Source organism: Monodelphis domestica, chromosome 1, assembly GCF_027887165.1.
Source record: "Monodelphis domestica isolate mMonDom1 chromosome 1, mMonDom1.pri, whole genome shotgun sequence".
Lineage (NCBI taxonomy): Eukaryota > Metazoa > Chordata > Mammalia > Didelphimorphia > Didelphidae > Monodelphis > Monodelphis domestica.
The window spans coordinates 75,065,618-75,080,024 of NC_077227.1; the positions used below are offsets into that span (position 1 = coordinate 75,065,618).

At 41.1% G+C, this 14,407-nt stretch overlaps 2 protein-coding genes across 7 annotated transcripts in view; one reads left to right on the forward strand and one right to left on the reverse strand.

Moving 5' to 3' along the window:
* SHLD2 (shieldin complex subunit 2) overlaps positions 1-3,373 on the reverse strand; it is a 114,363-nt gene extending 110,990 nt beyond the window's left edge. For 2 of the 5 annotated variants that reach the window (XM_007478638.3, XM_007478637.3), the window contains exon 1: positions 3,235-3,373. The gene's annotated coding sequence lies outside the window, so the exon portion shown is untranslated. The other 3 variants (XM_016427807.2, XM_056801014.1, XM_001372710.4) reach the window with 3 other exon arrangements.
* Positions 3,374-3,475: 102 nt separating this feature from the next.
* The window catches only part of GLUD1 (glutamate dehydrogenase 1), a 37,037-nt gene continuing 26,105 nt past the window's right edge, over positions 3,476-14,407 (forward strand). The window contains exon 1 of one of the 2 annotated variants that reach the window (XM_056801016.1): positions 3,476-4,274. In XM_056801016.1, the coding sequence (XP_056656994.1) occupies positions 3,833-4,274 (442 nt within the window). In that variant the 5' untranslated portion in view covers positions 3,476-3,832. The remainder of the gene's footprint in view (positions 4,275-14,407) is intronic. The other variant, XM_056801015.1, reaches the window with a different exon arrangement.

The window sequence follows — 14,407 nt, forward strand, 5'->3', positions numbered from 1 at the left end:
AAGTATCTAAACTCATGGTAATTTCTAAGCCACCTAAATTCATGCCATTAAAAACTATTATAATACACATAAGTGGATAATTTAATAGCTGTTAAATTAATAATGATTATCAATTATTGTCTGTCTAAGAGCCTAATTTACATCTAAGGAGGAATTTACTATCTAGTTCTATATACATCTAGTTCCTTCCTTGTGAAAAGTAAGCAAAAATGTAAAGTTATGCTATGTTGAGTTATGACACAGGTTGCATAATACTGTAAATATGGGAAGAGAGCAAACAAATCTGCAAGGAGAATCTCTCCAGAGTCATTAAAAAGTATTATTAAATATGCTGCTAATCATACAGCCAAAATTTTACAAATTCCATTTAACCAATGCAGTATTCCTAAATAAGAATTAAATTTTATTGTATTTAGGATTCCTGGATTACAATCAGAAAAGACCTGAGAGGTCATTAGTACAAAGTCTTAATTGTATAGATGAGGAAATTGAGATGCTGAGAAGTTAAATGAGTTGACCAAGGCCACCCAAGTAATCTCCTATTTTTAAAATACAAAGGATATATTTCAAAATGTTAGCAACAAAAGTCATTGTATAGAAAGGAAAGTTACAAATTAATTACTTTAACTAATTCACAGACATTAATGAAAAACTTGAGCAGAGAAACAATAGTCTACCAAAGTAGCCTCTTATCTTAAGGTTGGTCTTCTATTGTATCATCTTAAACATCAAATTAATATCTTAATGAAATACATGTGCTATCTAGCCTACTCATAACTGTAGTGGCTCCCCTTAGTCTCCAGGTGGGCTCATATTCTTCAGAATACAATGACTGAGTTATCATTCCCCTTCTATCTGATGCCTACTTATGCTTTGTATGAGTTTTGTGCTTGATTATAATCAACTTACCCTATACTCCCTAACTAGAATTTTGAGTTCAAGGAACTTAGATTACTGTGTATGTATTATGTCTGTCATCAACTAGTTTGTCAATCTCTTGGAGCTCCCCTCTCTAACTAGGATTTTAAACATTTTTTTGCTAACTCCTATGAATTTCAGAGGAGAATAACCTTCCTTAGTAATGAATGAACTTTCCTTATGCCATCACCTACTCGCTTCAAAGCTCAACTCTTGTACTGGGTCTGACCAGTTTTTAGAGCTTTATTGCTTCAATTAATTTATTATTTACTTATACCCCCACCTCACCCCAAACATAATGCCAACTCAGCATTGGCCTATTTACTGGTTACTGCTGTTGAGTTTAAGATCTGGTTCAAATCCTACCTGTCACTAGTTGTGTGATCATAGGCAATAGAAGCTAATAATAGTTAGCATTTATACAGTTCCAATTAGGTGCCATGTACTTTTCAAATGTTATCTCATTTGGATCCTCATTACAGCCTTTGGATTTAGTTGCAATTGTTATTCTCATTTTATTGCTAAAGAAATTGAAATCTTGCCCAAGATCACACAATAAGTGCCTGAGGCTGAATTTGAACTCAGGTCTTCCTGACTCCATATCTAGTATTCCATCCATTTCCCCACAGAGGCAAGCCACTTAACAGCTACTTATCTATCTAGGGCTTATCATTAGCTTCTACTCTCAACCTTCCCTTATCACTGTGAATACTAGACAGTGAGTAAAGAGCACCCAAAATGAAGCCCACATGAGAGGCCCCAAGCATAATACATGTAAATATGGTAGGAGAGAAAACAAATCTGTAGGGGAAAACTTTTGAGAATCATTTAATCATTGTTTTTTGTTTGGTTGGTTTTTTTGAGACAAGGGGTAAGGAAGAAGAGAATTCAGTTGTAGAATCCACTGACTTGTGGTCATAGCTGAAGATCACCAACCACAATGACTATCATCTCCCTTCAGACCCCAAAAGATGACAGCCCAGGTCCCTGAACCCAAGAATCTTGGGAAATTCAGTGCTATAGGAGAAGCAGCCTTAGTAGAGACATGACCTTACTGTAGTCACAACTACTACAACTATACAACTACCCAGAAAGTCCGTTCCCAAACTCTCTGGCCTCATCAACTGGTTTAACATCAGAAACTGATATTTTATTAGTGGAAATGATGTAAAATAGAGGTGTTAGTATCAGCTCTGAAAAAAATAAAAAGTATTTTTCCCAAATATGTTAGTGAAAAACAAAACCAAAATCAAAGTCTGCTTTGTTGTTGCACCCTAAGGACCATGGGCCCTTTCTGACTTACTTGTAACTGAAACTTCCCTTATATTTTCTGTTCCCAGAACACAAGGTCTGTCTCACTTTTCTGTCAGTGTCCCTAGTCCTGGTTGGTCCTTAGAAGATGGTGCTTAATTAATATTTTTCTTTTATTCATTCTTTCGGGTTCCACCCTATAGGAGTCAGAACCATAAAAGAAATGAGTGATAGAAAACTTCCAGAACTGTCTGAATTCGTATCAGGGCCTTTGAGGCAGGAAAGGCCTTCTGAAGGTCATCACCAAGCTCCTTAGGAGGTTCACTCTCCACCAGGAGAGGTTAAGCCTGCTGTGTGACCCATACAGCAGCTAGGCAGCCCAGGAAATAGAGCACCAGGCGAGGAAGCAGAAAGACCTGAGTTCAAATGGGATCTCAGATATTTACTGGCTGTATGACCCTAGGCAAGGCACTTGGTCCTGTTTGCCTCAGTTTCTTTATCTGTAAAATGAGCTGAAAATGGCCAACCATTCCAGTATCTCTGCCAAGAAAACCCCAAATGGGGTCATTAAGGGTTTTGATGGCTGATGGAACAACAATGTGTGCTAGGCCCTGTGTCCAGTACTAGAGATACAAAAAAGGGGTTATGCCCAGCCTCTGCTGCCCAGGAAGGCCCGGTCTGGTCGCTAGGGGAAGTGATTTGCCCAGGGTCTCCTGGTACAGTTGCTTTTTTTAATTCCAAGCCCTTACTTTGCTTCTTCGAATCAATACGGTGTCTTGGTTCCAAGGCAGAAAAGCGGTAAAGGCTGAGTAATTGGAGTTAAAACTACTAGCCCAGGGTCACATTTAAGGCCAGGACCTCCCATGTCTAGGCCAGGGTTGGGGCTGCTTTTGAGCCTAAGCCTTCCACAGTTCATGTACGGTGCCCCTGCAGCACGTGGCCTCCCCGCCGGCCGCAGCGCTTCCTCCTGCGGGAGGGCCGAGGTCTGCACTTTAGGCTTCTGATCCCAGCCTCCCACTTTAGGCCTCCCCCAGCCCCAGAAGCCGCCCGGGCCGGCTCACTGACCTCAGGAACCCCCAGGCCGCGGGGACCCGGAAGCCCCAAGGAAGTCGCAGTCCGGAGAAGCCTAGGGGAAAGCCGGAAGGTGGAGGCGGGGCCCGACTCGAACCCGGCAGCTTTCTGGGTCGGGAGGGCTGGGGCTGTACCAGCAGCCGTCCTAGGGGCGCCACCGAGGCCGCCTGAAGACACGCCTTCTCCTTAGCCTCCTCCCTCACGCGCGGGCGCGGTAGGTAGGGCAGGAGGCCGCGGGCGCGAGGCGCGGGTACGCGCGTCGGTCGCCTCCGAGGTGATGGCGTAGGGGGCCGGGGTTCCCCGCCCCACACCCAGCTGTTAGTGTTGGGCACGCGCGTGCCCCCGCCCCTCCTCCCATCCCCCCGTCCCCGCTCCCGCCCCCATACAGCCCCCCCTCCCCCCTCCTGCCTTTTAAAGGCGTAGCTCTGGCCGCTGTCCCGGAAAGCCCTTCCTTCGCTCCCGTTAGGCTCCGAGGCCGGAGGAGGGAGGAGAAAGCAAGAGAGGAAGACAGCCTCGACTTGAGCAGCCGCTCCCTCCCGCCGAGCCCCGCCGCCACTCTCTCCAGCGCCCCTCCGCCGCCGTAGCAGTCGTCATGTTCCGATACCTCGGGGAAGCGCTGCAGCTGTCCCGGGCCGGGGCCTCGGCCTCAGCCGCCGCCGCCGCCTCGGTGGATCCCGCTGCCTCCGCCCTGCTCCTGCGGGCCCGGGGCCAGCCCGCAGCCGCGCCGCCCGCCCCTCGACGCCTCTACAGCGAGGCTGCCGGGTCCCGGGAGGACGATCCCAACTTCTTCAATATGGTGGAGGGCTTCTTCGACCGCGGCGCCAGCATCGTGGAGGACAAGCTGGTGGAGGACCTGAAGACGCGGGAGAGCGAAGATCAGAAGCGTAACCGGGTGCGCGGCATCCTGCGCATCATCAAACCCTGCAACCATGTGCTGAGCGTCACCTTCCCCATCAAGAGGGACGACGGCTCCTGGGAGGTGATAGAAGGCTACAGGGCGCAGCACAGCCAGCACCGCACCCCCTGCAAGGGAGGTGAGTGGGGATGGGGGGTGCCGCCCACTCTGCTCCTTGCAGCCCTTGCTATCATCGCCCTGGGAGTGGGGAGAGGGCGCCCACTCTGCCTTGCGGCGCCAGAGAACGTCCTAAAGGTGGGGAGGGGGGGCGCCCACTCTGCCTCTTGTGGCCCCATCGAATGGCCTTGGGATGGGGGTGAGTGAGTGGGTGATGTTCTTCTGGAAAGTTGGTAACAACCCTTTCTCCTATAAGGATGCACCTTTTTGGAGCTGTTTGCTAGTGTTTCCAACTGAAAAAGAAAGTGTGTAGATCGGGGGTGTAGAAGAGTAAAGCCAGAAGGCAAGGCGCCTCCTATCCCTGACACATTGTCTACGACTTCTGCCCCTCCTTGCTAGCAGGAGTCCTCTCTGTGTTTATTGTACCTAAAGGTACCTTTGAAAAAACCCAAAAACTATTCCAACTCGTTAACTAAGGGAGAGGTAGCTGTATGTTCAATTTAAAACTACTTTTGAGTATTTCACGGGTCACTATCCAGTCGAGGGTTTTATAGCTAGGGAGAGGAGAGGCAATAATGTTTATTGCACCTAGAGGTGCCTTAAAAAAAAGACTGAATCCGACTCTTTAACTAAGGGAGAGTTAGTTCTAAGTTTAATTGAAAGTCTCACGACGTGCGCCCCAATTTCCTCCCATGTCAGTTGCCCGGGACGTGTTGAATCAATTTTTTTTTTAAACGGATAACCCGCCTCGCCCCACCCCCTTCCTAAAAATCAGTGGCCGGTGATGCTGGCTCTGGGGTTCCTCAGAATAAGAAAGAGTGGACCTTCAGATTTGGCCAACTTTGTTCTCAGAGAGTTGCCCGTTTGTGCGCTTGACTTTAATTTGTCCAACCCTGGGCAACACTGGGATGCACCAGAACGTTTTACCCGTCCTCCTATAAACAAGCGTAGTGACAGCCAACCTAGAGTCGCCTTCTGCCCAGCCTGCCAACCAATGGAATGAAAGAGCTCGAGGGGGTGTGGTAAAGGCGTGCTAATTGCTGATTTGAGGCTGGGAGAAGGGAGTTGAGTCAATTTTTGCTCAATGAAACTATTTGGTACTGATGGACATTTAGGTATCCTTGAACCTATCTTCGCTTTCCCCCATTGCCTGAATTCTTTTCTTTCCGGTTAGTTTTATTCCTTTGTGCAAAGAACGGAAGCTTTTTCTTAGTACATATGAATTTCACAGAATTATAGTAGAACCTCTTTGGTGTTGAAAAGATCTTCAGTTTCGTTATCGGGTATGAAATGTACAGCTAGAAGTCACTTGAAGAGCCTGTTCCTTTCAGACCTAAAGAGGTTTAATGTGCCAGTAAGTGGGGAAGGATTGTCGGGACTCCAGCGTTCTTTATGCTACATTGGGTTCGGTTATAAAGCATTCTTTTCAGTAAGCCTCATTTAAAATGTGGTTCCAAACAGAGACTTTAGAAAAAAGACCTTCCTACAGAGAAAACTTGGGCAGTTTCCAGTGGTCCTGGCTCTGAAAGAGCCATTGCTTGGAATTGCATTTTAAATGAACAATTATCAGCTTAATGATTTACAGAATTTTGCTTTATAAATTCGTATTGACACCACCCACATGTGTGACTTTGTTAAGTAACTGCCACCTTGAGTTCTTTCCCTTGGTCTCTTGTTACCTCCTTTTGTAATGCAGCAATTTTTGTCATTTGGATTCAAAAGCTAGAACCAAAAGAGAGGTCCAGGGTTTCCTTAACTGACCCCCCCCCCCCCTTATCTTACAATTGTGAAAACTGAAGGCTGTGATTTTTCCAAGGTCACACCCTGTATCAGAGGCAGGATCTGAATCTGAGCTCTGACTTAAGAGCCTGGGCCCTTTTTGAAGACTCCAGTGCTGTCCTGAGAATGGGTTCTTAGGCCTGAGTCAGTCAACACTTTTATCAGTGGCTTAATATGAACAAAGGGATAGGTAGCATACTTGGGACTGCTACTAGTGATAGCTGGAAGAATAGATAGCCAGAATCTTAAGAACGCTGGTGGTCTGTTTACTCCATTGCCATTTTTAATTTAAAGGCCTGTATGGTTGAATTTCTTTTGGGCCATCCTTTTAAACAAAGGGAAACCATGCTCAATATGAAACAATTGAAGCTTAATGCAAAGTCATCATATCTCCTTTAACATCAAATGCAAAGTCATCATAGGTCCTTTAACATCAAAGTATTGAATCTGGCAGCAAAAAAAAAGATGACTTTATAGGACATAACACTTGTTAAGAAGGAATTTAGAGTACCTGAAGCCACTAAAAACTTTAAAAGTTTGTTCTGAGAATCTATCTCCCTACTCAGAATTTTTAAGTTCAAACTGTTGTTTGTAACCTCTTCTGTACAGTTTAGAAAAAGCAATTCAAACCTCCACCACTCTTCCCCTCAATAAAAAAATGAACTAGATCTTACAAATAAATTACTAATTTTTGTTATGTTCCAGTGATGCTATCATTTAAAAAACAATTTTTGGGCCTCTTTCTAGAATTCATTCAGAATAAATCATACAGTGTTAGAATATAAAGCCTTATTCACTTTGTTGAATATATTTAGCTCTAAATAACTTGGCTTTTTGCACAAATCAAGTTCATATTGAAAGGATGAAGGCAATAACTCATTTATATGTCAACTTTAAGGTTTTCAAAGGCCTTTTCTTACCAAGAGGTCAAATGATTTCCCTAAAGTCATAACTAGCAAGTGTCAGACTTTGAACTCAACTCCATCCTCTGTCTACAATCTGCATCTCTTATTTAGCATTTAGAATAACATGCTGCAGGGTAATATTTTGATAAGATTTTGAATCTCAACCAGTTCTTCCTAGGGTGACTAATTTTGACAGGGATATTTTTACGGAGCAGCTTGAAATATTTGCCCAACATCAAAGTATTACTTTTTGCTTTATGTTAGTTTTAAAATTTTTACTCAAAGGGGGGGCAGCTAGGTGGCTCAATGGATTGAGACCCAGGCCTAGAGACAGGAGGTACTAGGTTCAAATTCGGCCTTAGACACTTCCTAGCTATGTGACCCTGGGCAAATCACGCCCATTGCCTAGCCTTGGAAACAATACAATAAGGGTATAAAAATTTTTTTGACTCATTTTGCCCACAACAAATTTCCCATCCATGTTCCATTTGTTTAGTTTATCTTAAAAAACAGGTCAGTTCTAATAATTTACTTTTAGTTCTATGGAAGATTATGTCTAGAATTCTAGAAATGTCTTCAAATTCTAATACTTAGAGCAAATGCACCTACTGGACATAACTTGAATATTTTTTGTCCCAGATTCTTATTCTCAGATAAACTTTAATTAAGATCCATTTGAATATGGACTTTGAATTTATCAATCTCATACAAATTGTCTGAATGAAAACTATCCCAAATGGAGCCAGTCTTAAATTGAGCATTCTTTACCATATTTCCTGGGAATAAATAAGCAAAATAATGTGTGGTTTTCCTAAATGAATTTTTTTTGTTCTGTGATTATTGGATCCCTGAGCCAATTCCCAACTTTTTCTCCCCAATATCCAAAAATCAACAGAAAAGAGCTAAGTTGATGGTGGTGACTTTGTCCCTAGTATTAAGAAAATGAAATGTAGTTTTAGCGGTAAATTTTGATGATATTTTTGCCTCTACAGTAATGATTTCTCTTGGGAGAAAAAAACCCCAACAACCTAGGAGTGATTGTTAAGGAGTATTTCTTCATATTTAATTTCTGATACTAAAGCTGAAATGACAGTTTTAAGAGCTAAGTCAAACACCAATGAAAACAAATGAGGTAATTGCTCAGAAGAAGCAGTTGAGGATAGTGCTACTTAAGCCTTCCTAGCTGCCATGTGTTCTATTAAAATAAAGCAAGTAACTGGAAAACAAATTAGTAATTTTATTCATTCAACAAATTTTCTAATAAGAAAAAAATACATTCTACCATTTGCCTCTTTGGCAGCCTAGTGAAACCTATGAACTCATTAGAATAATGTTTATAATGCCATAAAATAAAATTCATAGGATTACAAAGGAAGCCAGTTATGTTGAAATATAGTTATCAAAAGAGATTTAGAAAATCAGGTTCATAGATTTGGGGTTTAGGACATTTACTCTGACCCCATGAAAGCATAGATTCAGATCTTGCCAAAACTTCCTTTACTGTAAAAAGAAAATATTCAGGACATTTTGGGAGATTCGCAAAAAGAGCTAAAACAAATTTTTAATTTTTAAAGAGTAAGAGTAATTATTTTAAAAAGTAATTATCCAAGACATAATCTATTTCGTTAAACATTTATTAAACACCTGCTAGGAACAAGGCAACATTAAGGCATCATTCTCCGGCTAAGAGTTTCAGTGGAGTACTTTTTAAATAGCTTCCTTTCTCCCTGTCCACCCTCACTCCCATTAAAAAGCAAAGGAATGTGTTTTAGTTAGCTGTGAACTTGCTGTTCTTTCCCTGAGAATCACACTATTCTTTGTGGAAGTCTTTAAGAGTTTCCAATTTTTCAGAATTGCTTCCTTTGCTAGAAGTTGAGTAGATGTGACCCAAATAAAAATTAATAATGCCCATCCAAGTTCATTAGGAGAACAACTTTTTTTTTCTGTTTCATTATGAGCAGTTGAAAAGAACATAGCTTAAAATGTATTTGAGTCCAGGTCAAGTTTTAATGAAGGGGCAGAATCAAGCGAATAATTGCCTCTGACTTTGTAATAACTACCTTTGCCTTATTAAGTAAACCAAACTCTAAGGTCTACCAAAGTGCCCGTTCCAGATGAAGAGTTTTCCTGTAGTTCTACTTTTTTCTTTTTTTAAACCATTACCTTCTATCTCAGAATCAATACTGTGTATTGGTTCCAAGGCAGAAGAGCAGTAAGGGCTAGGCAGTGGGGGTTAAGTGACTTGCCCAGGGTCACAGCTAGGATTCCTGAGGCTCCAGGACCTCCTGTCTCCAGGCTTGGCTCTCAATTCCTTAAGCCTCCTTGTTGCCCCCATTCCGTCTTTGTATAGAAAATTGTTATAAGTATATATTTAGTGTTATTCAAAAAAGATAACTGGATCTGTTTATTACATTCACCCAGTTACTACAAGAGTCATCATAAAAACAAATGCTACCTTATAGTGGGGAATATTTGTGATTCATAACCACTGAAAGCAAGAAAAACTCCAGCTTGCTATGGTTTTTTAGTCACTGATTTTTTTAAATGGGCACTGAGTTGACATTTTCCCCCAATGTCACCATAGTAACAAAGTGACTTTCATTTTCCCTGAAAGCTATATACACAACCCTGATTATTGTCATTTGGAACGATTAATTTATCAGTTATGTCATCAGAGGTTTGTGTATTTTTTAATCTTTAGGTAGATCATAAAACTTGAATAGTTTTGATCCAAATTTCACTATTTTAAAATTAAATTTTTAAATAGTGAAATGTCCAAGGTGTTTCTTACTTGCAGAATGCTATATGTAATGCTCTTTGACTCTCTTTGAATGCTAAGTGTTATTACAGGTATTTCATATTTTGGGACTCTGAAGCCACAGACTTTTGTAAAGAGACCTAGAAAGAATGAATAGCAAGTGACTTCACATTGGGACCTGAGGGCCTCTGAGCCACACAGCCCATGCTTCATGCACTTTACTTTTTAATATCAGTTTATCTGGGAGTAGTTTTTAAACCTGTAGGCTTCAGTTCTTCTAACTTCCTAATACATTGGGTGGGTGGGTAGTATGTATGGGGGTGGGGGCATAGGAACAGGTTTTTAACTCTTTATTTTAAGATACCACCTGCACTTAGCATTCTGAATCACCTGTGTTCCAGGGGCTGGGGGAGCCCCCTCTCAGAGAGTAACTGTGGGTCTGGGCTCCAGTGGACCAGGTCTAGCCCTGGGGAAGGAGACTGACTCCCTGAAAGAGAAGTTAGACTTTCCACGCCCCAAAACATCCTCTCTGGATCATTATGCCCCAACTCAAAGACACCTCACCTTTTTCCCCCCAGGAAAAGAAATCTTTTTTTATTTAGGTTTGGCTAATGACTAATTAGCCAATAATAGACAAAGTGATTAATGGAGTCCTTTCCAGAAAAGTCCTTCAGTATAATAGTACTCACATAGTGTTCCTCTTTTCTTTTAACACAAAAATAATTTAGAAGACTCATTAATGCATATTAACAAATACTTAAAATCACAGCCTAATGCCCTATCCCTTTTAATATGCACCTGGAAGGTAGGAAAGACTTCCCACTAAACAGATAGTTTATATTTACTCAGGTAGTATTTGAGGAGCAGCTCAGGCCGGGTCTCCTGGCCAGCCAGGCATGATGGTGGTCATCTCCTTTGATTGTTGTAGAAAGCATCTTCTACCTCCAGGCAGAACTTAAATGAGCCAGCCTTCTCACTCTTGAGATGACCTTTAGCAGTCAGAATCTTCATCTGCCCTGGTTCAGCCTGACATGTGTACTGATATTGTAGCTACTGTCCGAGAGAAGAAAAGTTCTCCCACACCTGCTAAGACCACATGATGCAAAGTGAGGATCAGAGGCTTTGATCTCCTTAGAAGGATCCTGAGGAAGCAGCTCTTCCGGGCTCTAGCCAGGCTTCTCTGGTTCATAGGAACCAAGAAACCCCCCAGGCACCTTTCCTTTAGCCATGGGCCTGGGCATGGACTCCTACTGGATGTGCTTCTGGGAGTGGTGCCCACCATTGCTGATAAATTAATAACAGAAGGGGCTAGGCACAGACGTTCCCTGGGATGCCCATTTCATTATATATGTAAACACTGAACATTACTCTTTCTAAAAGTTATAGCTAGGTTATAGAAATAATTTTATATTGCTAAGTCAGTGAAAAAATGAAAGTATGATGGAATTTAAACTTAAACAATGCACAAACAGAATTCTTTTCCCACAAATTAGGATGGTTCCAAGGTAGAAGAGTGCTAAGGGCTAGGCAATGGGGGTTAAGTGACTTGGCTCAGGATTACACAGCTGGGAAGTATCTGAGGTCAAATTTGAACCCAGGACCTCCCAACTCTGGGCTTGATTCTCAATCCACTGAGATACCCAGCTGCCCCCCATGTAAACAGTTTTTTAAATCTCATCCACTTCTAAAAAGTATTATGATTTTTTAAATTTTCTTTCCTCAGTTAAAAAAATGTTACATAGGTTTAACTGGGGGGCATTCATTAATAATTTCAGTTTCGGTTACAGACGATAATCATAATCACTAAGATCTTATCATGTTAGAGGGAAAAGGGGGATTGGGGTTGGATGGAGGTGGGGAGGGGGGTAACGATCCTTTTGTCCAGATGTCTTCCAGTTCTACCTTTATGGTTGATTAAGTCATTAGATTGCACTGGAGGGCAAAAACAGTGTTTGCCTTTTCTTCCTATCTCAGACACTTAGCAGAGTACCTTGATGCCTGACATAGTAGGTGATTTACAAATGCTTTAAAAAATGGACTTAACAGCATTTTGAAACATTCCCTCTTTTTTTAGAAGTAAGGCAGATTCTCCTTCCTGCCCCACTGAAATGATGTGAATACAAAAGAATAAAACATTTAGGAGAAAAAAAGAAAATGCCTTTGGAAGCTATTCATCTCTTCATGCCTTTCCCACTCTGTTGATCTGCAGTTGATATTTAAATGGGTGTGGTTAGTAATTTTTTTTAAAAACTTTGTAAATAAGAATATTCCTGGGTCTCATCCAGTGGAAACTTGAGTGTTTTTCATGGTAATCCATAGTACAGTCATAGTTTCTGACTCATGTTATAATTTGCAAGCCTTTTTAATGGGCATTTTGTTTTCCTCGTTTTTAAAATGATGTCCATGTAGTCTTTATATCTTTATATATATATTGGTGTGGAGAATACCCTGATCATTGTTTGGAATAATTGCTTTTTGTACTTGATTCTGAACATTACTAAGTCAGTAAATATTTGAATTCCCATTCTGTGGATTGTTTATTGGCCAGGGCTAGGAGAGATACATAGTTTACATAATATATCCTGAGAGAAAAGGCAACTTTTTCATTTCTTTAAACTGTGTGAGCAGAAGAATTAATTTAGCCCTTCTTCAAAGGTGGATGTATTAGGAGAAAAGTTAAGTGAATCTTAAATACTAAACTGGTTATCATAAGACTTTGAGAGCAGGTCATTCTACTTACTATTTTAAGAAATAATTTAAGCCAACTTATTGGCCCATAAATAAGTTCAGTCCTTTTGCTATTTGTTGGCTTTATCTTTATCTCTTAAGTTTTGTTACCACCTCTTTTAAAACTGTTCATAACAGGGGGCAACTGGGTAGTTCAGTGGATTGAGAGCCAGGCCTAGAGATGGGAGGTCCTAGGTTCAAATCTGGCCTTCCCAGATTTGACACTTCCCAGCTGTGTGACCCTGGGCAAGTCACTTAACCTCCATTGCCTAGCCCTTATCACTCTTCTGCCTTGGAACCAATACACAGTATTGATTTCAAGATGGAAAGTAAGAGTTAAAAAAAACAAACACAACTAAACTGTTCATAACAGAAGCTTTGAGCAAGACTCTTAGTAGGCATAATGCATTACAAAAAATTCTGGGGTTTAAGTTCTAGCTCTGACATTTATTTGCTAACTAGATGATTAGGCAAGTCACAGAATTTAATTTAGTACAATATATAAATGAAAGGAATCACCACTGTGGTAGAACTCCCTGGAGGAGGATCCTGCTACCTCATTGAGGAAAGCCATTCTGATTTTGGACAGCTCTCATTATTCCTGACATCCAACCTACACTAGCTAGCCCCTTTACAACTTTCACAGATTGCTTCTGGTTCTTTTTCCCTTAGAGGCCATATAGAACAGGTCTCATCTCTTCCGCATGATACTTCAGATAATTAAAAGAATGCTATCATGCCCTGCTCACATTTTCTCCATTCCTTCAACTAATTCTTGTGGCATGGACTCCGGATCCTTTTCTACGTCTCCACTTCTGGACTTTCTCAAGGTTGTCAGTGTTTTAAACCATTTTGCTCAGAATTGGACACCATATTTCAGATAGGTCTGATGAAGAGAGTGCAGTGAAACTGTGACTCCCTTCTCCAGTAAGTTGTGCTCTTGCTGCAGCCCAAGTTTGCATTAGCCTTTTTTGACTATTACAATAAAGATTTATAATATGGGCTTATACTCCACTAAAACCCCCACACCACTCCTATCCATCTGCTTCATCTTCTACTTGGGATTTTCTTTTTGTGTACAAATGCTAGACTTTATATTTGTCCCTATTTTATCTTATCAAGATCTATTTGGACCCTGACTCTTATCACCTTAACGTTGACCCAGTCATCCACATCAGTTGTGAATACATCTAATTTGTTATTCTCTAACTCATATCCCATTTTCTTCATAAGAATAATGTATTTTATCAGAAACTTTGCTAAATTAAACTATCTACAGTGTTCCCAAATATTTTTCTGCAACAGAATGAGTTGTCACCCTATCGCTCAATCATCTCCTTGTATGTTGTTCCATCCAACCCAAGTAAAAATCCTCTTTTCTTTGATCTTTCTTTTTCTCCCATCCTTCCCCTCCTGTTTCTTGAAAGCTCTCTGAATCTGGCATTTTTATGTCACGTTCCTCCCCCTTCCAATGAATCTCAAGGTGCTTTTTCTCATTTCTTTTGGGTCTACCCTCGGACACTATAGACTAGCCAACATTGAGTTTCATCATTGTAGTTGCTCTTATTTGCTGTAGTTATTGTGAATATTGTTTTCCTGGTTCAGCTTATCAGCTTATATATCAGCTGATAGGTCTTTCTAAAAATTCTCAGTGTTCTTACTGCACAGGAATAATCCATATATCATACTTTCTTTAGCTATTCCCCAACTGATGAGCATCTATTCTATTTCCAGTTCTTTCTTACTTCAAAAAGTGCTGCTGGAATGAACTCATCCTTAATATATGTCCCCAAAGCACTTACTACTGACTGTATATTCTATTTCTTCTGAATGTATGAATGAACCTCTCAGAAGTTAAACCTTCATGAGACCAAAGACTTTAGGATTTTGTTGACCAGTGGCCATCAGCTTTAAATTTATCTCCCTGAAAAAAATGCATTGGAAAGAAATGTAATTTTCTCTAGCAGTTAAGTCATTTAAGTTATC